Raw genomic sequence first — 25949 nt, 5'->3', positions numbered from 1 at the left:
CTTTGTTCTTTTTTCTAGTTCCTCGAGGTTTAATTTTGTTGTTTGAAATGGTTCTTATTTCTTGAGGTAGGCATTTATTGCTATGAACTTTCCTCTTAGAATTGCTTTTGCTGAATATATAAATTTTGGTATGTTGTATTTTCATTTGTCTCAAGGTATTTTTTAAATTGTCTTTTGATTTCTTCATTGACTCATTAGTTGTTCAGTAGCATGTTGTTTAATCTCCACATATATGTGAATTTTCCAGTTTTCTTTTTGTAATTGATGTCTAGTTTTATATATCATTGTGGTCAGAAAAGATGCTTGATGTTTTGGGTTGGTTTTTTTTTTTTTTTACAACTGTTTGATAAATTATATGTTTATAAAAATTTGGCCATTATATATTTTGGATATTAACCATGTATCAGAGCTGTTGTTTACAATCTTCTCCCATTTGATTGGTTGCCCTTTTGTTTTGGTTTCTTTTTGCTGTGCAGAAGCTTTTTAGTTTGATATACTCCCATTCACTTATTTTTGCCTTTACTTACCTTGCCTTTGTGGTCAAATTCATAAAATCTTCTCTAAGAACAAGGTCCACAAGTTTAGTTTACCTATGTTTTCTTCTGTGTAATTTGTTGTTTCAGGTCTTATATTTAGGTCTTCAATCCATTTTGAGTTAATTTTTGTATATGGAGACAAACAGTATATTTTATTCTTTTGCATTTGACTTTCCAATTTTCCCAGCACCATTTATTAAAGAGGCTCCTTTATCAAAAATTATTTGCCCATATAAACGTGGATTTATTTCTGGGATCTCATTTTATTTATTCATTCATCAGTTGATGGGCATTTGGGTTGTTTTCACTTTTTGACTATTACAAATAATGCTGCCACGAACATTCATATACAAATTGTTGTGCAGACATGTTTTTATTACTCATGGACCTTTTTTATTCTTGATGCTGGGTATATGTATCTTTTTCCTCTCCTTTAAAAATAATCTTACTAGAGGTTTAGCAATTACAGAAATTTTTCTAAAGAACCGATTGGGTGTTCTTCTATTTTTTAAATATCTGCTTTTATGTTGATTATTTCCTTTTATTTCTTTAGGGTTTATTTTTATAACTTCTTAACAGGGGTAGTTAGGTATTAATTTGCCCCCTTATTTCCTTCCCAACATGCATATAAAATCACACCTTTCAGTTTGAAGCATTGCTTTACCAGCATCCCTTAACTTAAAAATACTTTTTAATGTTTTTATTAATTTTTTGAGAGAGAGAGAGAGAGAGAGACATCAATTGCTGCCTCTTGCACGTTTTCCCCTCCTCTCCCCCACACTGGGGATCAAACCAGTGACTTCTCAGTGCATGGAACAATGCTCAACCAACCAAGCCACAGAAGCTGGGCAGCATCCCATAATTTTTTATATGTAATATTTTCATTATTAATTTTACATTTTCTTATTTTCATTGTAATTTTTTCTTTGATCAATGGGTTATTTAAAAATGTATTTTTTTATTTCCAGTAATATGAGAATTTTCTAACTCCGCATATTTGGTAATGGTTTCTGGTTTTATCACAACTTCCTTAGAGAACTTTCTTTGAGTGATTTCAAGAAGTTTTAAAACTTCTTGAGATTTACTTTTATGGCTTAGCATGTGGTCAGTTTTTTTGTAAATATGTTAAGTGCTTGAAAAGCATATATTCTGCAGCTGTTGGATGTAGTGTTATATATTGTTAATTGTGTGTATTTTTGTCCTTACTGATTATTTTGTCTGCTTATTCTTTCAACTACTGAGAGATACCTTAAAATCAGCCACAATGATACTAATGTTTGTCTATTTCTCCTAGTAGTTCTGTCAACTTTTGCTGTATATATAATTTGAGGCCATTCTATCAAGTGCATGCAAATTTAGTTAATTATAGTGTTCTGGTGACATAAACATTTTATTATTCTTAATGTGACTCCTTTAACTCTAGTGATGCTTTTCTATTTTGTCTGAAATAATTTAGCTATACTATATTTTGGCTAATGTTTACATGATGTATTTTTCTATCCTTTTACTTTTAACCTTTCTGTGTTATATTTTACATGAGTCTCTAGAAAGCAACATATATTTGTAGATATTTAAAAATCTAGTCTGATAATATTTTTCTTTTTTGGAACATTTAATTCATTTATATTTAATGTAACTAATATACAGCATCACATTGTTGCCCCTTCCATTCTGTATTTTTCTCTTCCTTTCATTTGAATTATTATTTTATGTCAGTTTTTCCTTTATTGATTCAGATAGCACATATCCATTTTAATTCTTTTTATGATTACCTTCACTTACCAGAGTCTAGTGTTGATACTTTTACCTTTTTCCTGGTTGAAGCAAGAACATTAAAAATACCTTAATTCCATTTACTTACCTCCTGACATACTTGCTATTGTGCTGTAATTTAATTTTCTGTGTGTATGTATATATGTGTGTATAATATTCAAAAGCTATACAGATTTACTGTATATAACTTAATAATACACATTTTAATTCCCTTAAGACATTATTATTTTATACAGTCAGTGTTCCATTAGATTTTTTACATGTTTACTTCTGTACCTGTAACCTTTCATTTTGGGTCAGTTTTCTGTTGCTTTATGATTTCTTAGTAAAGGTATGCTGGATGTGAACTCTGCTTTTATTTGTCTGAGAATATTTCATTTTCATTCTTGATGGATATTGTCTCTGCAGGACAATACAAGGTTGGCAGTTGTTTTTCTTTCTGCTCCTTAGAGATACCATTACACAGTCTTTCAGCTTCTATTTTTGTTGTTGAGAATTAAGCTATCCATCTGTTGCTTTGAAAGTAATTTTTTCTTCCCTTGGGATGCTTTTAAGTTTTTCTTTGTCGATTTTCACTTAGGAATTCATTTAGATTCTTACATTTGTTGTTTGACATCTTCCATTGTTTTTCAGCCATTCACAAAATATTTCTGTCTCTTTCTTCTGGGATTCCAATTAACTGTGTTGGATGTTAGACCTCCTCACTGTATCCTCATGTTTCTTACCCTCTCTTCATTCGAGAGCTTTTCCCCCTGACCTGTCGTCTGATTCATTGTCTCAACTGTGTCCATTGGCTGTTAACCTGTTCATTGAATTCTTATTTTCAGTTTTTGTATTTTTCAGTTACAGAAGTACTTTTTGCTTCTTTTAGAAATCTGCTGTGTCACTTTTTATAGTTTCTACTTAATTGCTGAGATCAAGTTTGGTTTTCACCTCCTTGAACATAGTAAACATAATTTAAAATCTATGTTTGATAATTCTAATATATGGAGGGCCTGTGAGTCTCTCTTTGTTGTTTTTACAGCTTTTAATCTTGTTCTCTTGTCTCCTCATGTACCTGATTGTCTTTAATAGTGTGCTGAAAATTTGTTTAAAAAATCATCTGAGATCAAGAATGTCTTCCAGAAAGGAATTTTTTTTTTTTTGGTGGCATCTCCTTGAGGGAATCCAAGATTACTTAGTCTAATCTCCACTTTTGAGATTTTTCTGGGCCAATCAGATGACTCAAGGCCAATTTGCATTCAGTGTACGGCCTGATTAATTTCTGGTTCACCCCTATTTCTAAGGTGCAGCCCTTCAGGTTCTTAACCTGAAGGTAGGGGAAGAGGATTTTCATTTTGTTCCTCTCTGCCTGTCAGGCTGTCAGATACAGTTAACCTCTTGTTTCTTCAAAAATGCTTGGCTCACTTCTCTGAATTCCAGTCCTTTAATGACTATGGCGCAGTTTTGTAATCAAACCCATTAAAATTTAATAACTAGAAATCAAGGGGAGCCGTGGGGACCCCTAATGGTTTGCCAGAGATGCAACTAAAGTTCCTCTTCCTAGCTTTCTCTAAAGCCAAAACCTCAGAAAAGCTTTAGCCATCCACTCTGCTGTTGCCAGCTCTGCCTTAGGTACTAGAGGTGCCTAACTGGGAAGTAGAACAGGGTGGTTCAGGCAGTCAGATGAATTTTCTGTTAGTATCTAGCAACAGAAACTTCATTTGCTGAAATTTCAGATAGTAAAGATGTATAAATGGCTGCATTCTTTTTTGTGACCTTATGTTCACGCTGCCTTCTTTAAACCTTTCACAGTTTGAATTTTACCTCTTTGGTCTTTTTTTCTTTTTAGGACAGTGTCTTCAGCCTTTTCTTCAAGTTTTTTTTATCATGAATTATTACATGTCAAACTGGACAACTCATCATAGTTAGTTTCACCAGTTGACAAATTGGAGGTAAGGAGTGTATATTTGTGTCCGTGTATTCCAGTAATATATTAAAAACTTTTTTGAAAACTAATCCATGTTGTTACTGATATCACTTCACTCCATTATCCCCATCCCTTTTGTGCATTTAAGAGCAGGGAAAAGATGTTCAGGTGATTTCATGTTTTAGATTTAGGCCCTAAATCAAGACTCTAAGCAAGTTTTTTGTACAATTAATTTGTTATTAGAAAGCTCAGCAGCAAATGGAAGGGTAACCCAGGAGTTGATTTTGAATAAAGGACACTAATCAATCCTAGCTAGGTCCCAGATCCCCAGTGGGTGGAGCTGGTGGAGCTTGAAAGACTTGCCCCATGGAGTAACTGGGTGTGCATGCAAATGCTCGTCTTCCAACTTCCTAGTTTTTATTGTAATTTTTCTTATTCTTAGATATGTGTTCAGTAACTGAGTTGTATATTGATAAATATGGTATTATAAACAAATCAGGGTATAATTTTTTAAATGTAGTATAATTCTTTCTTTGATCCAAGAAAGGCTATTTAACAATATCAGCTTTGATTTTTAGATAGCTTGTTTTGCCACCTTATAAAGATGTTACCACTCTTTTTAACAGCTGTTTCCTAGTATAAAAATATACGTGGGTGTGTGTTTTAACGTAAACACTGGACAAGATGTTATGAGGCCTGTTTTATCATCTTGGCTTTTAAGCAAGTTTTTAAATCCCTCTAGCCTTCAGTTACCTTCTTGTGTAAAACAAGGTTGAGTTCGGAGAAAGCCTTGGCACTGTTGACATTTGGGCCAGATAATTAGTTGTCAGGGGCTGTCTTGTGCACTGTAGGATATTTAGCATTGTCCTTGGCCTCTACCCACTAAATGCCAGTAGCACCCCTCCCCAGTAATGACAACCAAAAATGCCACCGGACATTGACAAATGTGCCTTGCAGGGCGGAATCAACATCAGGGCGGAATCCCCCTGGATTAGATGATGTGTAGAGTTCCTTCCAGCTTTATAATTTTACTAGAGGCCCGGTGCACGAATTTCTGCATGGCTGGGGTCCCTTGGGGTGGCCCCAGTCCCCCAGCCTTGCAGCCCCTCCTGGCACCCTGCCTTGGCCTGGCACCACCCCCTCACCTGCTCCACCATCCTGCCTGCGGGGCGAATGATCGGCCTACCCGGCTCCCTCAACACCTGGGAGCTGGGCGGCAGCAGCACCACCCCACCACTGCTGCTGCTGGTCGCCATCTGTGGGGCGATTGGGCCCCTGCTCGCACCCACCTTGGCCTGGCGCCACCCGCTCACCTGCTTTACCATCCCGCGGTCCTGCTCTCGCCGGGGCCCATCAAGGCCGGCAGCGCCTCCACTGCCGCCTGCTGCCAGCGCCATGTCATCAACGCCTGCCATGTTCTGTGCCACCCCCTGGTGGTCAATGCATGTCATAGCGAGCAGTCGAATTCCCAGTTTGAACGATTGCCTGAGGGGACAATTTGCATATTAGGCTTTTATTACATAGGATACTTTTTATTTATTTTATTTTATTTTTCTTTGCACCCCAGCTTAAATATCATCTCTTCCATGAACCTTTCCTCAGTGCTCATTTTCCTTGTCCTATCTTAATTGTTTCTTTTTCTGAAAATGCATTATAGGACTAAACCCTACTCTATTATGAACAAGGGATTCAGGAGTATTGTCAGGCTAGATATTGTTAAAGAAATGATTATCAGTGGCATTTTTGTATATCTTATATACCCTTACAGTAGGCCACAATTTGTGATCTTGAATCTCTAGGTTAATGACACTAATAACTCATTTTTTTTAATCATTTAGAAGACAGGAACCTCAAATAGAATGTGAGGGAGCTGCAAAACACAGCGAGGCTGCATTTGGAAAACGTCACATAAAAATTTATAACAGCCCAGCCAGTGTGGCTCAGTGGTTGAGTCAACCTGTGAATCAGGAGATCATGGTTCGATTCCCAGTCAGGGCACATGCCCAGGTTGCCAGCTCAGTCCCCAGTAGGGGGGCATGCAGGAGTCAGCCAATCAATGGTTCTTTCTCATCATTGATGTTTTCATCTCTCTCCTCCCCCTTCCTCTCTGAAATAAAAAAATATATATTTTTTAAACATTTTATAACAGAATTATTTCAACTTTTATATCCAGAAATTTCTCAAATAACTCCATTTTGTTAATTCAAAACTGCTATCCAGAAAAAAGTAAAAAGGTGCTAAGTATTTTTCTTACGTAACCTAGACTACTTCACCATATTCTAAGTCAGTATTTTGCAAAGCAATCCACAGCAAGAAATACATTATAATCATGATCTAGAACACATACATCCCTCAGACAAGTTTTTTTAAATCAGTATTTACCATTACTATGTGTGAAACACTGTAATATATTCTGTTATATTTATTATTTTAAAAAAATACTTGTCATCACCCTATAAATTTATTATATAATTTATTTAGAGGTCACAACCCATCATTTGAAAACCACTGTTCTAAGTAATCTCTTTAATAAAATGTGGAGATGAACTGCTTCTGGCATATGTTTCCAACAGGCTGTCCTGTCTTTTTTTTTAATAATATCATTTAATGCCCTGACCGGTTTGGCTCAGTGGATAGAGCGTTGGCCTGCGGACTCAAGGGTCCCAGGTTCGATTCCGGTCAAGGGCATGTACCTTGGTTGCGGGCACATCCCCAGTGGGGGGTGTGCAGGAGACAGCTGATTGATCTTTCTCTCTCATCAATGTTTCTAACTCTCTCTCCCTCTCCTTTCCTCTCTGTAAAAAAATCAATAAAAATATATTAAAAAAATAATAATATCATTTAATAATTGACCCGACAACCAGAACAAATTAGTTTTTCAATTATTTAAAAGTCCTACAAAATATTTAATGTGCACAAGGCACTATAGCTGAAAGGGCAGGTTTGGTTTTTATTCTCAAGATTTATAGTGATGAAATCTAGAGGAGAATTAAAAATTAATAAACAGTATTTCAAGTGCTGAAAGTGATAACAACACACCATGACTTTTAATAGGCATTTAGGAAGGGTAGAAAGATTGAAAATTTGATGGTAGAGGTTAACATGAATGTGGAGTGGATTTTGCATTGTCATGTGTTAGAAGATTGGAAAAAGCAATTACATATGATAGAAGACAGCATTCATGTAGGTGCACAGTAGTTCTTGCTCATGCTTGAAGTTCATTTATTGGGTAATGTTTAAGATAAAGTAACAGAGCCAAAACCGGTTTGGCTCAGTGGATAGAGCATCAGCCTGCGGACTGAAAGGTCCCAGGTTCGATTCCGGTCAAGGGCATGTAACTTGGTTGCGGGCACATCCCCAGTAGGAGGTGTGCAGGAGGCAGCTGATCGATGTTTCTCTCTCATCGATGTTTCTGACTATCTATCCCTCTTCCTTCCTCTCTGTAAAAAAATCAATAAAATATATTTTAAAAAAAATAAAAAAGATAAAGTAACAGAAACTAAGATAAAAAGAATAGTAAAGTGCTGAAATTATACAGTATAAACAAGATATGTTATTTTAGCTCTACTGCGGTTATAAAATGAAGTGGAGTTAGGAGATCAATTAGAAACTTGTGTGCATGATGGCTCTGCTATAAGCCAATATTTGCCCTAAAATGATAAAGTTAACATTGAATCACTAGGTTTACCAGGAATGAAGATAGTTTCTAAATGATGGGGAGAGAGAATGCTCACTTGTCAAAATAACCCAATAAAGGTGCTACTATTCTATATATAATTGTTCTTCATAGAACAAAAATGGGTTGTATAATAGTATTTTTAGAAAAGTGATATGCCATTTTAGCTATGCAATAGAAAATGTTATAGTTGCTTGATAGGCCCAGGCTCATCCTTTCTTCTCTAAAAAGAATTGGGGTGCTTAGGATGGTAAGTCACAACCAGATGTGCTGCATAAGCCTTAAGAAAATGAGTGGTGGGCTATCTTTTTTTTTTAATATATATCTTTATTGATTTCAGAGAGGAAGGGAGAGGGACAGAGAGATAGAAACATCAATGATGAGAGAGAATCATTGATTGGCTGCCTCCTGCATGTCCCCTACTAGGGATCAAGCCCGCAACCCAGGCATGTGCCCTTGACCAGAATCGAACCTGGGACCCTTTAGTCCGCAGGCTGACACTCTATCCATTGAGCCAAACCAGCTAGGGATGGACTATCTTTTTGTCTTTCTAACTGCTGCTGTAGAAGATATTTGTGACCTAAAGGAAAAGAAGATTCAGCTTGTGATGATAATTGGGGAAGAACCACCTGCCCTAAAAGTGTGGTCTAGCCTTCTGTATCCTGTTACTTTAAGGCACCAGAGGTTTATGAATTCTTGTCATTCTTCCATGTTGAGTTTGAAAGTTAGCAGAAGGATAACTATCTCATTTTGTTAGACTTCCAGACTACTGAAAAGAAGGTGCTTTCAGAACTGGAGATGTGAATAAGACGCCTATGCCAGGGCTCATGAACCACCTTGAGGTAATTAAAAAAAATTTTTTACATAGATTTTATTTTTCAGAGCAGTTTTAATTTTACAGACAAATTGAGAAGATAATACAGGAAGTTCCACATATACCCTGCACCCCATTTCCTCTCTTATCAGTAGCTTACATTAGCATAGTACATTTGTTAAAATTAATTGAACAGTATTGAAACATTATTATTAATTAAAGTTCATATTTCAGTTAATTCAGATTTCCTTCGTTTTTACCTAATGTGTTTTCTGTTTCATGTCTCCTGAGGCTCCTCTTAGCTGTGACCATTTCTCAGACTTCCCTTGTTTTGATGACCTTGTCAGGTTTTTTTGTGTGTGTGTTAACATGTGTATTTTAAATTTTTTCTATTAAATCTTTATTGTTGAAAGTATTACATATGTCATCATTTTCTCCCCATTGACCCTTTCTAGCCTGCCCCCGGCCCCTGCCCCAGGCCTTCACCAACCTATTGTCTGTGTCCATGGGTTATGCATATATGCATACAAGGTCTTTGGTTGATCTCTTCCCATCCAGCCACCCCTTCCCTCTGAGATTCGACAGTCTGTTCCATGCTTCTATGTCTCTGGATCTATTTTGTTCATCAGTTTATTTTGTTCATTAAATTCCACATATGAGTGAGATCGTGTGATACTTATTTTTCTCAGACTGGCTTATTTCTGTTAGCATAATACTCTCCAGGTCCCTCCTTGCTGTCTCAAAGGGTACTAGATCCTTCTTTTTAACTGCTGCATAGTATTCCATGGTGTAAATGTACCACACCTTTTTTATCCACTCATCTATTGATGCGCACTTGGGCTGTTTCCAGATATTAGCTATTGTAAATTGTGCTGCTATGAACATAGGGGTGCATACATTCTTTCTGACTGGTGTTTTGGGTTTCTTAGTGATCCTGAAAGTGAGATCACTGGGTCAAATGGCAGATCCATATTTAATTTTTTGAGGAAACTCCGTTCTGTTTTCCATAATGGCTGCACCCCTCTGCATTCCCACCAGCAGTGTATTAGGGTTCCCTATCCTCCAAATCCTCACCAGGACTAACCTCTGAGTCAAACCAACTAGGCCTTGACAATGCTTTTGATGATTCTTTTAATGTGAATATTGTTTTGGTTCATGTATATCTCTTGAAAATATAAAAGAATATGAAATAGATGCAGCATTTATGTGACTGTTTGGATTCCACTGTAATGAAAATCATATAGGATGATTGTTTTAGAAATTATTTGGGGAGAAACCAAGATGGCAGTATAGGTAAACACCTGAACTTGCTGCCTCGCACAACCACTTCAAAACTACAACTAAAAGACAAAACAGACATCATCCAGAACCACAGGAAGGCTGGCTGAGTGGAAATTCTACAACTAGAAGGAAAGAGAAAAGCACACTGAGACTCAGAGGAGGTGCAGAAGTAAAGTGCCCAAAGTACGGAGGCTCACGCGAGGAAAGGGCTGGCAACTGAGGACTCGGTTGTCTTTTTCAATCGGGAGGAAGACACAAGTCCCGACTGCTCTGAACTCCAGTTCTGGGCGAGACTCTGGGGACCCAGACTCATACAGGGGAAACTGGACTGTCTGGCACCGGGCCGGAACACGAGGGCGGCTTTTTCTCAGAGGTGCTTGCAGCGATTACCGCCAGACACTGAGACCCGGGGGCCTCTTAGGGCAGGGCTGAAGGTCAGCCATTGCTGTTTGCTCCACCCTGTTAATTCCCTGAGACCCCGCCCCACCCAATTTACAACCCCACCCCAGCTGTACACAGAGGCTTTGCATATGAATGGCCTGGCCCTTTGCAATCTAAAATTACCTAACAAACTGCAGCTGAGTCAGAGAGCCCCAGAACTCCCAAGGCTCCACAGCAACTTGCATTGCTTCACAGCTGGGCCTCATCTGGGCACCTCCAAACCCCAAACAAAGAAGAGGAATCTGCAGATCTCTCGATTCCTGCTGGGTGGCCTCAGGCAGAGGCTAAATTAGCACCTCCTTGGAGATCCAAGAGCCAGTATACCCAGTGGTTAGAGTGGGACCATCCAGGTTACAACTCCTCAGATCCATAAGGGTCACACTCAGGGGGCAGCTCAGTGAGCACCAAAGCACCACTGAAGCAAGTCCTGCCCCATAAGGGTGTCTCCAGCACAGAAGTTCTCCCATCATAGACACAACTGATCCTCACAGCCAATTGGCCTGGAGGTCAATTCCTCCCAGGGATACCAACAACAATCAAGGCTTAACAACAACAAGACTGTGCACACAGCCCACAAAGGGGTGCACCAAGAGTGTCCACCTCAGGTAATTGGGGAGGCTAAGCCACTGGGCCCTATAGGACACCTAGCACACAAAGCCACTCTATCAACACAGGGAAGCAGCCAAAATGTGGAGACAAAGAAACAGGTCACAAATGACAGAAATGGAGGAAAGCAAACTATTGGATATAGAGTTCAAAACCACTGTTATAAGGTTACTCAAGAATCTTCTAAAAACTTCTGAGAAATGTAGTGATACCCTCAAGGATATGAAAAAGGACCAACTAGAAATTAAGCATACACTGACTGAAATAAAGTATAATATACAGAGATCCAACAGCAGACTAGAGGATCCCAAGAATCAAGTCAAAGATTTGAAATACAAAGAAGCAAAAAACGCCGAAACCGGTTTGGCTCAGTGGATAGAGCGTCGGCCTGCGGACTGAAGGATCCCGGGTTCGATTCCGGTCAAGGGCATGTACCTTGGTTGCGGGCACATCTCCAGTGGGAGGTGTGCAGGAGGCAGCTGATCGATGTTTCTCTCTCATCGATGTTTATAGCTCTCTATCCCTCTCCCTTCCTCTCTGTAAAGTATCAATAAAATATATTAAAAAAAAAAAAAAAGAAGCAAAAAACACCCAACCGGAAAGGAAAAAGAATCCAAAAATATGAAGATAGTGTAAGAAGCCTCTGGGACAACTTCAAGCGTACCAACATACGAATTATGGGGGTGCCAGAAGAAGAGAGAGAGCAAGATACTGAAAACCTATTGGAAGAAATAATGACAGAAAACTTCCCCCACCTGGTAAAAGAAATAGACTTACAAGTCCAGGAAGCGCAGAGAACCCCAAACAAAAGGAATCCAAAGAGGACCACACCAAGACACATCATAATTAAAATGCCAAGAGCAAAAGACAAAGAGAGAATATTAAAAGCAGCAAGTGAAAAACAGTTAGTTACCTACAAGGGAGTACCCATACGACTGTCAGCTGATTTCTCAACAGAAACTATGCAGGCCAGATGGGAGTGGCAAGAAATATTCCAAGTGATGAATAGCAAGAACTTACAACCAAGATTACTCTACCTAGCAAAGCTATCATTTAGAATTGAAGGTCAGATAAAGAGCTTCACAGATAAGAAAAAGCTAAAGGAGTTCATCACCACCAAACCAGTATTATATGAAATGCTGAAGGGTATTCTTTAAGAAGAGGAAGAAGAAGAAAAAGGTAAATATAAAAATTATGAACAACAAATACATATCTATCAACAAGTGAATCTACAAATCAAGTGAATAAAAAATCTGATGAACAGAATAAACTGGTGAATATAATAGAATCAGGGGCATAGAAAGGGAGTGGACTGACAATTCTCGGGGGGGAAGGGGTATTGGGGATGCGGGAAGAGACTGGACAAAAATCATACACCTATGGATGAGGACAGTCGGGGGGAGGTAAGGGCAGAGGGTGGGGTGGGATCCGGGCAGAGGGGAGCTATGGCGGGGGGGAAAGAGGAACAACTTATAATCTGAACAATAAATATTTATTTTAAAAAAATTATTTGGAAGCCTCATTTAGGGGAAATAATAACTTTCAGGGGGAGGGGACATGGGCGGTTGGCCTGCCTGCCTGCTGGTCGAACTCCTGGTCGAGGGGTCAATTTGCATATTATTCTTTTATTATATAGGATATACACTGAGAGGCCAGATTATTATACGTTCAGAGGTCATAATAATCTGGCCACTCAGTGCAGTGTGTGTGTGTGTGTGTGTGTGTGTGTGTGTGTGTGTGTGTGTCTCCATGAAAAATCCTGGAATTAGGACTCTTACCTCTGCCAGTAAAAGATTATTTGTTATGCCACAATATCAGCCATTTCTTGTTGCTGTTTACCTTGAAAAATTCACATTCTGGTACAAAAACTCTTGTTGTAAAGCAATTTGGGGGTTAAATTTTACAGTCTTTAAGTGATGACATTAACAAAGTCTTATCATGTATCCATTGGTATAGGAGAATAAAGGCTAAAGCATAGACTTCAAGTTTGTATCCTCTTTGCTACTTAACTGTACGATCCACAGGCAAATTATTTACCCTCTCTGTACCTCATATTTCCTCATTTATAAAATATGGATGGATATTACCTCTCCTGTGGGATTATAGTAGGATTAAATGAGATAAAGCATGTAGCACAGTACATGGTACACAGGCGCAATAAATATGATCTAAAATCAAAACCTGTGAAGCAGCAAGAAAATGGATGAAAGTTGCAAAGGTTTATACTAGTATACATCTATTTGTTCAACAGCTATTATTTGGACCAGACCAATCAGGAAAATGATTAAAATGACTCTTTTTTAAAATATATTTTTATTGATTTCAAAGAGGAAGGAAGAGAAATAGAGAGATAGAAACATCAATGATGAGAGAGAATCATTGATCCATTGATCGGCTGCCTCCTGCATACCCCCACTGGGGATCGAGCCTGCAACCTGGGCATGTGCCCTGAACGGGAATCGAAGCGTGACCTCCTAGTTCATAGGTTGATGTTCAACCACTGAGCCACCGTGGCCTGGCGATTCTTTTCTTTTTTTAATCTTAAAAGTCCTCTTAATGCAAAGCTAACTCTTCTTCAAACCTGGGAAATGCTCACCTCACCAAACTTAGCATGGTAATAGTAGTTGTCAGCCTGGAATACTGTTGCTTCCCTAGGCCCCACTTCGGGGTATTCCTGGGATTTTACAGGAGAGGCCAGGGTGCTAAAGATCTCGTGACACATGGAATAGGCTTGCGTGATGAAGAATTGTGTTCCGGACTACCACATCAATAGCATACCATTAAGACACACTAGACTAGACTAATACCATACTATCTATAACAGTGGTTCTCAACCTTTCTAATGCCGCGACCCTTTAATACAGTTCCTCATGTTGTGGTGACCCCCAACCATAAAATTATTTTCATTGCTACTTCATAACTGTAATTTTGCTACTGTTAATGACTCGTAATGTAAATATCTGTGTTTTCCAATGGTCTTAGGCTCCACAGCAGCGATTCTCAACCTGTGGGTCGCGACCCACAGGTTGAGAACCGCTAGCAGGGTCACCTAAGACCAACATGAGGAACTGGATTAAAGGATCGTGGCATTAGAAAGGTTGAGAACCACTGATTTATAAGCTTCTCTTTCGAATACATTCCGGGTGTCACAGATCCAGCAACTATGTCAATGAATAAAGCAAGGCCAGGCCTCAGTGTCTGGGACACTGTAGAAACTAGGCAGATGGAGAGTATATGTCCTTTCTAAACCAGGGAGTGACTGCTTAGCTTCAACCAGTTGCTAGATCTGATTTTTCAGAGGAAAGCTAGATATTCAAATTTTTATGTAAAATTTCAATTTTAAAGTGTGGCTCAACTTTTTTAAAAAAATATATTTTATTGATTTTTTACAGAGAGGAAGGGAGAGGGATAGAGAGCCAGAAACATCGATGAGAGAGAAATATCAATCAGCTGCCCCCTGCACATCCCCCACTGGGGATGTGCCCGCAACCAAGGTACATGCCGCCGACTGGAATCGAACCCAGGATCCCCCCAGTCCGCAGGCCGATGCTCCATCCACCGAACCAAACTGGCCAGGGCTTTTTTAACTCTGACCAAGCAGATGGGTGGGCTGGATTCAGCTCACAGACCATTGGTTTGTAACCTGTAATGTAATTATTTTAGTAAGTTAGCTAAAATTCTGGCACAGGTGAACAGTCAGGGCCATAACAGCACTGACCATGTTTGCTGGGCTCAGAAAAGTTTGTGGAAAGAAAGCACTAGGTGTCAAGATCATTTTCTAGAGTTTGGAGAATTGTAGCATCACAAGAGAGCTCTTGGAGAGTTTCCTCTCTTTGGAAGGAGGAATTCTATTGGGAGAAATTCCCACAACTGCTGTGTCTTGTGGTGCTAGCACTCCTGAATTGGGGGAGGGTATAGCTGCACTACTGGAGGAAGCCTGAGTGATTCCACGCTAAGCATACTATTCTAAGCCCCCAGTCTTCATCCTGCCTTCAGAAATAAAGGCTTGACCCCACAGACTCTCCTGGGTTTTGTGGCTTTGGAACTGTGTGATTTATGCCTTCACTATTCTTTCTTGATCTAGGGTTACTGCCTACATAGCTCCACAGTCCACAGCTGTGGCCATCTGTGTTTTTAGTGGGGGTGTTTCAAGGATGTCTCAGGAATTTGGCCACATCCTAGTCTAGCCAGTACAGTTCAGATAGTGCATGAGTACTTTGCCTGGTTTTAAGGTGTCAAATCATCACTCATCACTTTAATATTGTATAAAAACTAGCATCTCAGTATAATGTTAAGAGACAAACTCCATGTGTACTTTGCATAGTTGTTGCATACATTGATATACACTTGACCCTTGAATGTGGGGGTTTAGGGGTGCTGACCCCAAGCAGTTGAGTATCTGTATTACATTTGATTCCCCCAAAACTTAATTGCAGTTGTCTTTCAGTATGCATGGGGGATTGGTTCCAGGACTACTCTCCCCACTCCTACCCCCTGCAGATAACAAAATCTGCAGGTGCTCAAGTATCCTATATAATAAAGAGGGAATATGCAAATTGACTGCCACTCCACCACAAAGATGGTGGCACCCACAGCAGAGGCAGGGTTTCTGTAATACAAGATGGCTGCACCCACAGTGAAGGCCAAGTTCCCATAATGAGCCTTAACGAGCAATCAGCAGGGACCTGAGGCTGCGCCCCACCCCCGCCCCCATGGGGCTTGACAGGGGGCCTCAGGCCGTGCCGCCCACCTGGCAGAGCTTGACAGGGGACCTCAGGCCATGCCCCCCACCCTGGCGCCAGGCTGGGGGACCTCAGGCCGCGGCCCCTGCCTTGGGCCAGGCCGGGGGACCTCAGGCTATGCCCCCTGTCCAGCAGGGCTTGACAAAGGTGGGACCGGCCAGGTATGGATCTAGCCCAATGAGGGGGGGCAGCTGGGTCTGGGTCTTGTGCGATTTTGTGGCACACATGAGTGGGCGGGGACTTGACTCTGGGTCCCGTGGTGCACCCCAGACTCTGACAGGAGGAAGATTTTCATATACATTTTACTAATTTTAATATTGCTATTTGCCCTGTCTCTATAATAGAAGTGTCAGAGAAGAAAGAAAATTAGTAAAATGTATATGAAAATCTTCCTCCTGTCAGAGTCTCTGACACTTCTATTATAGAGAAAGGGCAAATAGCAATATTAAAATATTTCCTCTAATTAATCCCCTTTTGATGTGCACAAATTTCGTGCACCGGGCCACTAGTCCTGTATAATAAAAAGCTAATACGCAAATGGTCCTTGCGCCCTCGCGCCCTCGCGCCAGGGCTGGGGGACCTGAGGCCGTGCCCCCCGCCCAGTGGGACTTGACGGGGGACCTGAGGCTGCGCTGGGGGACTTGAGGCCGTGCCCAGCACCAGGCAGGGGGACCTGAGGCTGCGCCCCCCACCCCGGAGCTGGGGGACCTGAGGCCACGCCCCCCACCCCGGTGCCGGGCTGGGGGACCTAAGGCTGTGTCCCCCATCTAGCGGGGTTTGATGGGGGGCCTGAGGCTGTGCTCCACGCCTGGCAGGGCTTGATTGGGACCTGAGGCTGCACCCCATGCCCGGCGCCAGGCCAGGGGACCTGAGGCTGCGCCCCTTGCCCTGCAGGGCTTCACGGGGGTGGAGCCGGCCAGGTCTGGGTCTCGCACGATTTCGAGGCACGAGTGGGTGGGGACTTGACTCTGGGTCCTGAGGAATGCCCCAGACTCTGACAGGAGGAAGATTTTCATACACATTTTACTAATTTTCTTTCTTCTCTGACACTTCTATTATAGAGAAAGGGCAAATAGCAATATTAAAATGCTTCCTCTAATTAATTTCCCTTTTAATGTACATGAATTTCGTGCACTGGGCCACTAGTCTTATATAAAATGGCATAGAACAATGCATACAGTCAGCCCTCTGGATCTGCAGATTCCCAACCAAGGATCAAAAATATTGTTTCTTATCTGAGGTAGGTTGAATTTTCAGATGCGAAAGCCAAGGATACATATGGCCAACTGTATATTCATTGAAAAAAATCTGCATATAAGTAGACTTGTGTGGTTCAAACCCATGTTGGTCTAGGGTCAATTATATTTGGACAAGAATAGATTATATATTTTGACCTATATCATATCCAAATCTATAAGATAGTATATGACCAGAACGTCAAACCTCAGGGAAGGTAGGGGAGGGTGGGGGTAAAGGGGAGAGATCAACCAAAGGACTTATATGCATGCATATAAGCCTAATCAATGGACACAGACAACAGGGGGGTGGGGGCATAAATGGGAGGTGGGGGGTAATGGGGGAATAAGGACACATATGTAATACCTTAATCAAGAAATTTTTTAAAAAGATAGTATATAAAAAAAAAGATAGTATATGACAGTGCTTCATTTTTGTTGTATTCTATGGGCTTAAATACAAAAATACGTTACTGTAAAACTTGAGTGGTGTGTGTTTTTAAAATTTTTTGAGAGAGGATGGGAGAGGGAGAGAAACATCAATGTGAAAGCAAAACGTCGATCAGCTGCCTCTTGCGCGCCCCCTACCAGGAATCAAGCCCGCAACCCCGGCATGTGCTTTGACCAGGAATGGAATGGGACCACTCGGTGCATGGGACAGCGCCCAACCAACTGAGCTACACTGGCCAGGGCTAATTTTTAACTGTGTGTGTGTGTGTGTGTGTGTGTGAGTGTGTGTGTGTGTGTGTGTGTGTGTGTGTGTGTGTGTGTGATATCTGTCCTGGGATTTCTTTTTTTCTTCTTTATTGATTAAGGTATTACATGTGTGTCCTTATCCTCCCATTGCCCCCCCACCCGTGCTCTTCCATTCATGCCCTCACCCCCTGGTATCTGTGTGCATTAGTTATGCTTATATGCATGCATACAAGTCCTTGGGTTATTTTTATTCTGAGAAGAAGGGAGGAAGAGAGAGATAGAAACATCGATGATGATGTCATACCCTTTACTCCTAAATGCTTCATTGCCTAATTCAAGTCAGTAAATTCAGTAATTAATAGAATACTTTTTCTGATCTACCATCCACATTTCAATTTTTTCAATTGATCCATTCATTTAAAAAATATTTTCCCCATTTAGTATAGGATTCGGTCTAGGATCAGGTATCCAATTTAGTTGTCATGGCTCTATCTCCTTTAATCTCTGATATTTTTCTATCCTTAAATCTTTTATGACACTGGCATTTTTAGATGACATTCTCACTGTCTCCTACTCTCTACATTTTTTTAATAGAACATTTCTCATTTGGGGTTTGTCTGTTTCCTCATGAGCCATTTCAGGTTATGCATCCATGACTGGAATACTATAAAGTGATATGTTCTTTTTGGGGTATCACATCTGGAAGTGAACGCTTTCTATCTGTCCTTTATTGATGATGTTAATTTATTCACCCAGTCAAGATGTTACTCAATTTATCCACTGTATAGTTAAAAATTTCCCCCATGCAATTAATAAGCAATTCTTTGGGGAGATACTTTAAGACCACTTATATATCCTACTCCTAATTCATATTTCCCCCTAGATTTATTAACCATTGGTGATTTTTGCTTGAAGCAGTTTGTATACTGTGATAGCTACAAAATGATTTTTCCAGCTCTAGCACTCTGCATGTTTACCAGTGGGATTCTACTCTAAACAAAAGCTCTCCCTTCTCCATCTATGTAAGTGTGCATTTTTAACTATTATTGATATGGACTTATGGGTTCCTCTCTTCTACAGGCCTATAATCTATTACTATCCTTAATTATTTTGGTGCTTAAACTGTCACAGATTAGGCCAGTGGGAACCTCTTTAAGCTGACTCACAGGTCCTGTGACCAGCTCCCATTATTTTTTGAGTACTTCCTCACTCTGTGGCATAACAGCTAATTTCAGGTGGGGCTTCAGTTTTATATGAGACCTTCAGGTACACGAGTGGCTTCAGTATAGTGTTTGGTTCTCCTGTGAGGATAAGCACAGCCTGCTGTGGTAGCACAGTGGAAAGTCCTCTAGCCCAGTGTAGGAGGAGAGGCAAGGCAGTAGGACTAAGGAAGGGGGGCGGTCATTGGAAAGTGCCAACATATAGGATATAGGGTATCGGTATGATTTGGGGAATCAGAGGGGAAGGAGGACAATAGAAAAGTGTCTCAGGCAGATAGATGGTTGTGGGATAATGCCCTGAGAAAAGGCGGTACAGGACATCTATGCAAAGGATGGAGACAAGACCAGATTTGCATCTAAGAAAACAAATACTCTAGCTGTGATGTGGAGGAAGGAAAAACCTATGGGGAGACCAGCAGGAAGTTGATGAGAATAATATTCAGACATACCCTGAATAATAGTAACTATTTATGTTACTATTATTATGTTATTTCCATTTTACAGATGAAGTTTCAAAGTTGTAAGGATTGAATATCTTTTCTACAGACTAATAAATGCCAGAACCAGGATGTAAACCATGACCCACTTGATCTCACACACTGTTTAGTTGGTTGTGCAAGAACCGGAAGTCAAGGATCACACCCCAGTTGCTAATTTTTTTAATTGAGTGGTAACATTCATGGAGAGAACAGAAAGCCTTTGGGGAAGGGCTGTGGTAAGGAGTTCCTTTTTGGACATAGTGACTGATATCTTTGGGTATATCCTTATGGTGCTGTTTTAGGCAGTTGGTTATTTATATGTCTGGAGTCTTGGAGAGAGTATGATGCTTAAGATGTCAAGTTGGGAATCATCAGCCTTTAAAAGTTTTTGAAACCTTAGTAGTGGGTGTAATCACTGGGCAAAAACAGGTAGAATAAGAAGAGGCAGTTTAGGGCAAAAACAAGGGAAACATTAATGTGATAGGAGGGAAGAAACCATGCTACTATGGTGTCACAGAGACTGTGATCAGTAGTGTCAGATGCTTCAGAGGTCAAGGGGCATAGGGACCAGAAGATACATCATCTGGATTTAGAGGCAGAGAGATGATGGAGAGAGTATTTCAATGGAACAGTGAGATGAGCCACATTAGAACAGTCTAAGTAATGAATTGCAAGGATCGGTAGAGTACAAGGTGGCCAAAAGGCCCATGCATGTGCACACTGGAAGTGATCTATATTCTTCACCGACATATTACTTTTTCCCTCATGTTCCTTAGACGTCTTTCGTGTAGATGGTTAGAAGTCATTAAGCAGTCCCTACTGGCTCTTTTTACCTATGGTTAGGCAGAGTCTTATACATAGGAGCTTTGTGAACACCTTGTAGATACAAAGAGTATATAACTCTTGATAGTCTTGGTTTGGAAGGAAGAAGAGACATCTAGATGTCCAGTAAAAGTCAGCAGATTGCATGCAAAATGCAGTTCTGTGCCTATAATGAATGAAAGTCAAACTAGAGATTCCATAAAAAATTCAATAAATTTATTTTTAATTATTTACTTAATTATAAACCAGCAAAAGTAATTCAGTATTTTATTTTTAATTATTTTTAACTTTTAAAAATTGATTTCAGAGAGAGGGGAAGGGGGAGGGGGAGGGAGAGAGACACACACACACATCGATGTAAGAGAGAAACATTGATCAGTTACCTCCTGCACACACCCTGACCGGGGATCAAACTGGTGACCTTTCTGTCATGCTCAAGCAGCTGGGCCCCCACCAGCTGGGGCAATACTTTTTATGTAAAATATTCTGCGTAGTAGTCTACATTGCTTTAAGTAATGGTATGATTTACAGTTCTGGGACCTATTTGCAAGAAATAGAAGATTTGGTGTGGGATAACTCTCCCTTATGTGTGTGGTTGTTTTTTTTTAAATAAATCTTTATTCAGATTATTACAGACAGGTGTTCCTCTTTTTTTTTCCCCCATAGCTCCCCTCCACCTGATTCCCTACCCCACCCCATGCCCTTACCCCCCGCCACTGTCTTCATCCATAGGTGTAAGATTTTTGTCCAATCTCTTCCCGCACCCCTCACACCCCCTTCCCCCTGAGAATTGTCAGTCCACTCCCCTTATATGTCCCTAATTCTATTATATTCACCAGTCCATTCTGTTCTTCAGATTTTTTATTCACTTGATTTTTAGATTCACTTGTTGGTAGGTATGTATTTGATGTCATTTTGTTGTTCATAATTTTTATCTTTATCTTTTTCTTCTTCTTCCTCTTCTTAAAGAATACCCTTCAGCATTTCATGTAATCCTGGTTTGGTGGTGATGAACTCCTTTAGCTTTTTCTTGTCTGTGAAGCTCTTTATCTGACCTTCAATTCTGAATGATAGCTTTGCTGGGTAGAGTAATCTTGGTTGTAGGTTCTTGCTGTTCATCACTTTGAATATTTCTTGCCACTCCCTTCTGGCCTGCATAGTTTCTGCCGAGAAATCAGCTGACAGTCGTAGGTAACTAACCGTTTTTCTCTTGCTGCTTTCAAGATTCTCTCTTTGTCTTTTGCCCTTGGCATTTTAATTATGATGTGTCTTGGTGTGGTCCTCTTTGGATTCCTCTTGTACGGGGTTCTGTGCGCTTCCTGAACTTGTAAGTCTATTTCTTTCACCAGGTAGGGAAAGTTTTCTGTCATTATTTCTTCTAATAGGTTTTCAATATTTTGCTCTCTCTCTCTGGCACCCCAAAAATTCGGATGTTGGTACGCTTAAAGTTGTCCCAGAGGCTCCTTACATTATCTTCATATTTTTGGATTATTTTTTCTTTTTGTTTTTCTGGTTGGGTTTTTTTTGTTTTCTCATATTTCAGATCTTTGGTTTGATTCTTGGGGTACGTTGATCTACAGTTGAGTTTCTGTATATTCTTTATTTTAGACAGTTTATGCTTAATTTCTGACTGGTCCTTTTCCATTTTTTTGGCATTCTCATTAAGGTCCTTGAAGGTCTCACTAAGCTCCTCGGAGGTCTCATCAAGTTTCTCAGTGGTTTTTAGAAGATTCTTGAGTAACCTTATAAATGTGGTTCTGAACTCTATGTTGTCCAGTAGTTTGCTTTCCTCCATTTCTTTCATTCGTGACATGTTTCTTTGTCTCCACATTTTGCTGCTTCCCTGTGTTGATGGAGTGGCTTTGTGTGGTAGGTGACCTATAGGGGCCAATAGCTCAGCCTCCCCAACCACCTGAGGTGGACGCTTTTGGTACACCCCTTTGTGGGCTGAGTGCAAAGTCTTGGTGTAGTTAAGCCTTGATTGCTGTTGGTACACTGGGAGGAATTGACCTCCAGGCCAATTGGCTGTGAGGACCCGCTGTGTCTATAATGGAAGAACTGCTGCGCTGGAGACACACTTATGGTGCAGGACTTGTTTCAGTGGGGCTTTGGTGCTCACTGAGTCTGCCTCTTGAATGTGTCACTTATGGATGTGAGGAGTTGAAATCTGGTGTCTCACACTGACCACTAGGTACACTGGCTTCTGAATCTCCAATGGGGTGCAGGTCAGCTACTGTCTGAGGCCACCCAGCAGGAGCTACAGTGAGAACTACAGTTTTCTCCTCTTTGCTTGGGGTTTGGAGGTTTTGGAGCTGTCTGACCTGGGCTGCAAGTTTGCTAGGTTAAACTGCGATAGGGCAGGCCATTCATATGCTAAAGCCAATGTTTGGAGCTTGGGTGGGTTTGTAGATTGTGCGGGGCTGGGTCTCAGGGCGTCACTAGGCTAGGGCGTGGCGAACAGCTATGGCTGCCAGTTAGCCGGCTCTGCGTCTCCCACTGCGTCCCCACGTCCTGCGCCCCAGCACAGTAAACACTTATTCCTGCACTCAGCCCTGCAAGCAAGCCACCCTCACTTTCCGACCCGATGGCCAACAGTCCAGCTTCTCCCCGTAGGAGTTTGGGTCCCCTGCGTCTCCCCAGAAACTGGAGTTCGGAGTAATCGGGAGCTTGTCTCCCTTCGGGTTGAAAAAAGCAGCGCTCCCAGTCGCCCGTCGCCAGCCCGATTCGCGCGCCTCCGTACCTCAGCTTTTCAGTGCTTGTGCATGTCTCAATGCTCTTTTCTCTTTCCTTCTAGTTGTAGAACTTCCACTCAGCCAGCTTTCCCGTGGTTCTGGGTGATAGACATTTTGTCTTTTAATTGTAGTTTTGAAATTGTTGTGAGAGGCAGCAGTTTAGGTGTTTACCTACGCCACCATCTTGGATCCTCTCTAAGCCATTCAATTTATGTGTGTGGTTTAGACATGTGTCTTGTAATTATCACTTCCATGGAATCTTATGAAGATGCAGGTGATTATTTCTCATTCTTAAAAATATTTGACTATCTAGTGACTGAACACAGCAGAAATATTATGAGATTATATGGTTTACACTGTATGGGTTTTTTGTTTTGTTTTGTTTTGTTTTTGCCTTTTGAAAATGGGAAATTGCCTGGTTGGTGTGGCTCAGTGGTTGAGCATTGACCTGTGAACCAGGAGGTCATGGTTCGATTCCTGGTCAGAGCACATGTCTGGGTTTGCATGTTTGATCCCAATAGGGAGTGTACAGGATGTAGCCAATCAATGTTTTTCTCTCATAGATGTATCTCTCTCTCTATCCTCCCTTCCTCTCTTTCTCTAAAAAATCAATAATAAAAAAATAGCAAAAAATGGGAAATAATAAACCCTGGCCAGTGTGGTTCAGTTGGTTGGAGCGTCGTTCCATACTCAAAAGGTGGCAGGTTCAATCCCCCATTAGGGACCATGTGGGAGGCAACCAATTTATGTTTCTCACATTGATGTTTCTCTCTCTCTCTCTCTCTCTCTCTCTCTCTCTCTCTCTCTCTCTCTCACTGTCTCTCAAAATCAATCCTATATAATAAAAAGCTAATATGCAAATCAACCGAATTGTGGAATGGCCAGTCACTATGACATGCACTGACCACCAGGGGGCAGATGCTCAATGCAGGAGCATGAATGTCATGCACTGGGTCTCTAGTTTTTAAATAAAAGGGAAATAAGGATTAAAAAGTAGGTTGGTTAATTGACCCTTGTGCTGCTAGTTGATTTATGATTTCATTATTACTGCACGAGTTGCCTTATTTACATGGGTGCTTAACTCAACTAGTGTCAGTATGCTTGGGGGGTCAATTTCCTCTGCTTAAACTTAATCCCACATCCTGCCATTTTAGCACCTGTGCCAGTGGCATCAGAGCTAGGTGAAAGCCTAGCTGGGAAGGTCTATTGATGGGCCACCAGCATCATTTTTTAAAAGAAAGGATTGCATATTTCCAATTTTTTTTGCCCAGTTATTTCATTTAGATATTGGGCTTCCATCACTCAGACTTCAAATTCAAGCCTTTTGGCTTCAAAGTACAGGGAGAATATAAGGCAAACAGGACAAGCATGCTTTGTGGTGATATTATCAAGTCCTTGTATCCTTATTTTATTATTTCAGACATCAAAATAATTGTGCTGCTTTAGAGAAGTGATGTGATAGCCCTTGGGAAAACATGAGTAATTACATATATATATATATGTAAAATTTCTCAAGGCTGGAAAAGTATGGTTGCCAAATAATACTACTATGTATTTTTAATGTAACAGCTTTTTTTTTTAACAATTAACTGAAATTGAAGTTTGGGGGGGGGTTGGCTTTTCTTACTTAAATCCCTGTGTTTAAACCAGTGATGGCTATATTACATCAGAAAAGTCTTTGGCTAGGTTGAATTTGTCAATTTCCCAACCTCCCATTTTAATATATTAATGGTTTCTCTTTGAATAAAATGAAATATGTAATTAAGTTTAACCATACCTTAATTTCTTTTAATAGAAAATGACTGCGGTGTTGGAAGACCATTGCTATTGGAAAGCCGGTTAGCATCCATTTCCTAAGAGAAACTTGACCACCATTTGCTCTGGCATGGCGCAAAGCAGTCCACAGCTTGATATGCAGGTTCTCCTTGACCTCCGACAACGTTTCCCTGAGATTCCAGAGGGTGTGGTGTCTCAATGCATGTTACAGGTAGATTACCCACTAATGATAGTGATATTAAGCTACATTTTACCTTATTAGAGCTGGCTTTGTGTTGTGGCAACTAGAACTCTTAAATTTTCTTGTGTAGGGGGCAAGGGTGACACTTAGAGCAGGATTTCTCAACTTTGGTGCTATCAACATTTTAGATTGGATAATCTTTGTTGTGGTGGTAAAAAAAAAAATGTAGCAAATAGGATTCTCCTCATATATCAATTGCTTGGGCTGTGTCATCGGTCCCCAAAACTGTAGAATTGAATTTTGAGTCTCAAATTTATAACTTGTTGGGCTACATACTTTTGAGTCTATTTTTGAAAGTTTGTAGAGTTCACTCTCTTTCTTACTGTTTTTCTACTTAGTAAATGCCACTAAGGCCACTTTCTTTAATCACTTTCCTTGTCTTCTAGTGAAATAAAGATCTTTTATCTCTGATAGACCATGTCTTCCCACTCAAGAGGCAGTAGACTTTTATATCATCCTTCAGAGGATCTCAGTGTTTGGGGTTATACCAGCCTTGGGCAAACTACGGCCCGCGGGCTGGATCCGGCTGTTCTATCCGGTTCTCTTGCTCTCCCCTCCGCTCCTTTACTTTGAATTTATATTAGTTCACACAAACACTCCATCCATGCTTTTGTTCCGGCCCTCCGGTCCAGTTTAAGAACCCATTGTGGCCCTCGAGTCAAAAAGTTTGCCCACCCCTGGGTTATACCATTTCCCTATCTTGCCCACTGGATTTCCTTCACACAATCAGTTTAAACTCTACCTTACTATAGTATGAGTGGCTCAGGATATAACCTAAGCCTATATACAGTTGAGATTAATGACGGTTAGAGAGAGACTCACAGAACAGTGGTGGTAACAGATGTACTTCCTTTGTTTGCAAGCCCTTCTGCTAGGTCTAGAACTTTGGGTCAATTATTTTAGTGTCATAGCTTGTCTTTGTTTTTTCTAACCCACATTCTGATTTAATTTCTCCTCTGTAGCCTCTAAA

General features: G+C 40.6%; 1 protein-coding gene across 4 annotated transcripts in view; it reads left to right on the top strand.

Annotated features, from left to right (window-relative positions):
- TAB3 (TGF-beta activated kinase 1 (MAP3K7) binding protein 3) overlaps nt 1–25949 on the top strand; it is a 75072-nt gene that overhangs the window by 10841 nt on the left and 38282 nt on the right. For 3 of the 4 annotated variants that reach the window (XM_080651862.1, XM_080651865.1, XM_080651864.1), the window contains exons 2-4: nt 4141–4243; nt 8652–8736; nt 24758–24949. In XM_080651862.1, coding sequence (XP_080507988.1) covers nt 24848–24949 — 102 coding nt within the window. In that variant the 5' untranslated portion in view covers nt 4141–4243; nt 8652–8736; nt 24758–24847. The remainder of the gene's footprint in view (nt 1–4140; nt 4244–8651; nt 8737–24757; nt 24950–25949) is intronic. The other variant, XM_080651863.1, reaches the window with a different exon arrangement.

Source organism: Plecotus auritus, assembly GCF_963455305.1.
Source record: "Plecotus auritus genome assembly, chromosome: X".
In the NCBI taxonomy this organism is placed as follows: Eukaryota; Metazoa; Chordata; class Mammalia; order Chiroptera; family Vespertilionidae; genus Plecotus; species Plecotus auritus.
Note: the sequence above shows the minus strand (reverse complement) of the source record. Positions and strands in the feature narration are given on the sequence as shown.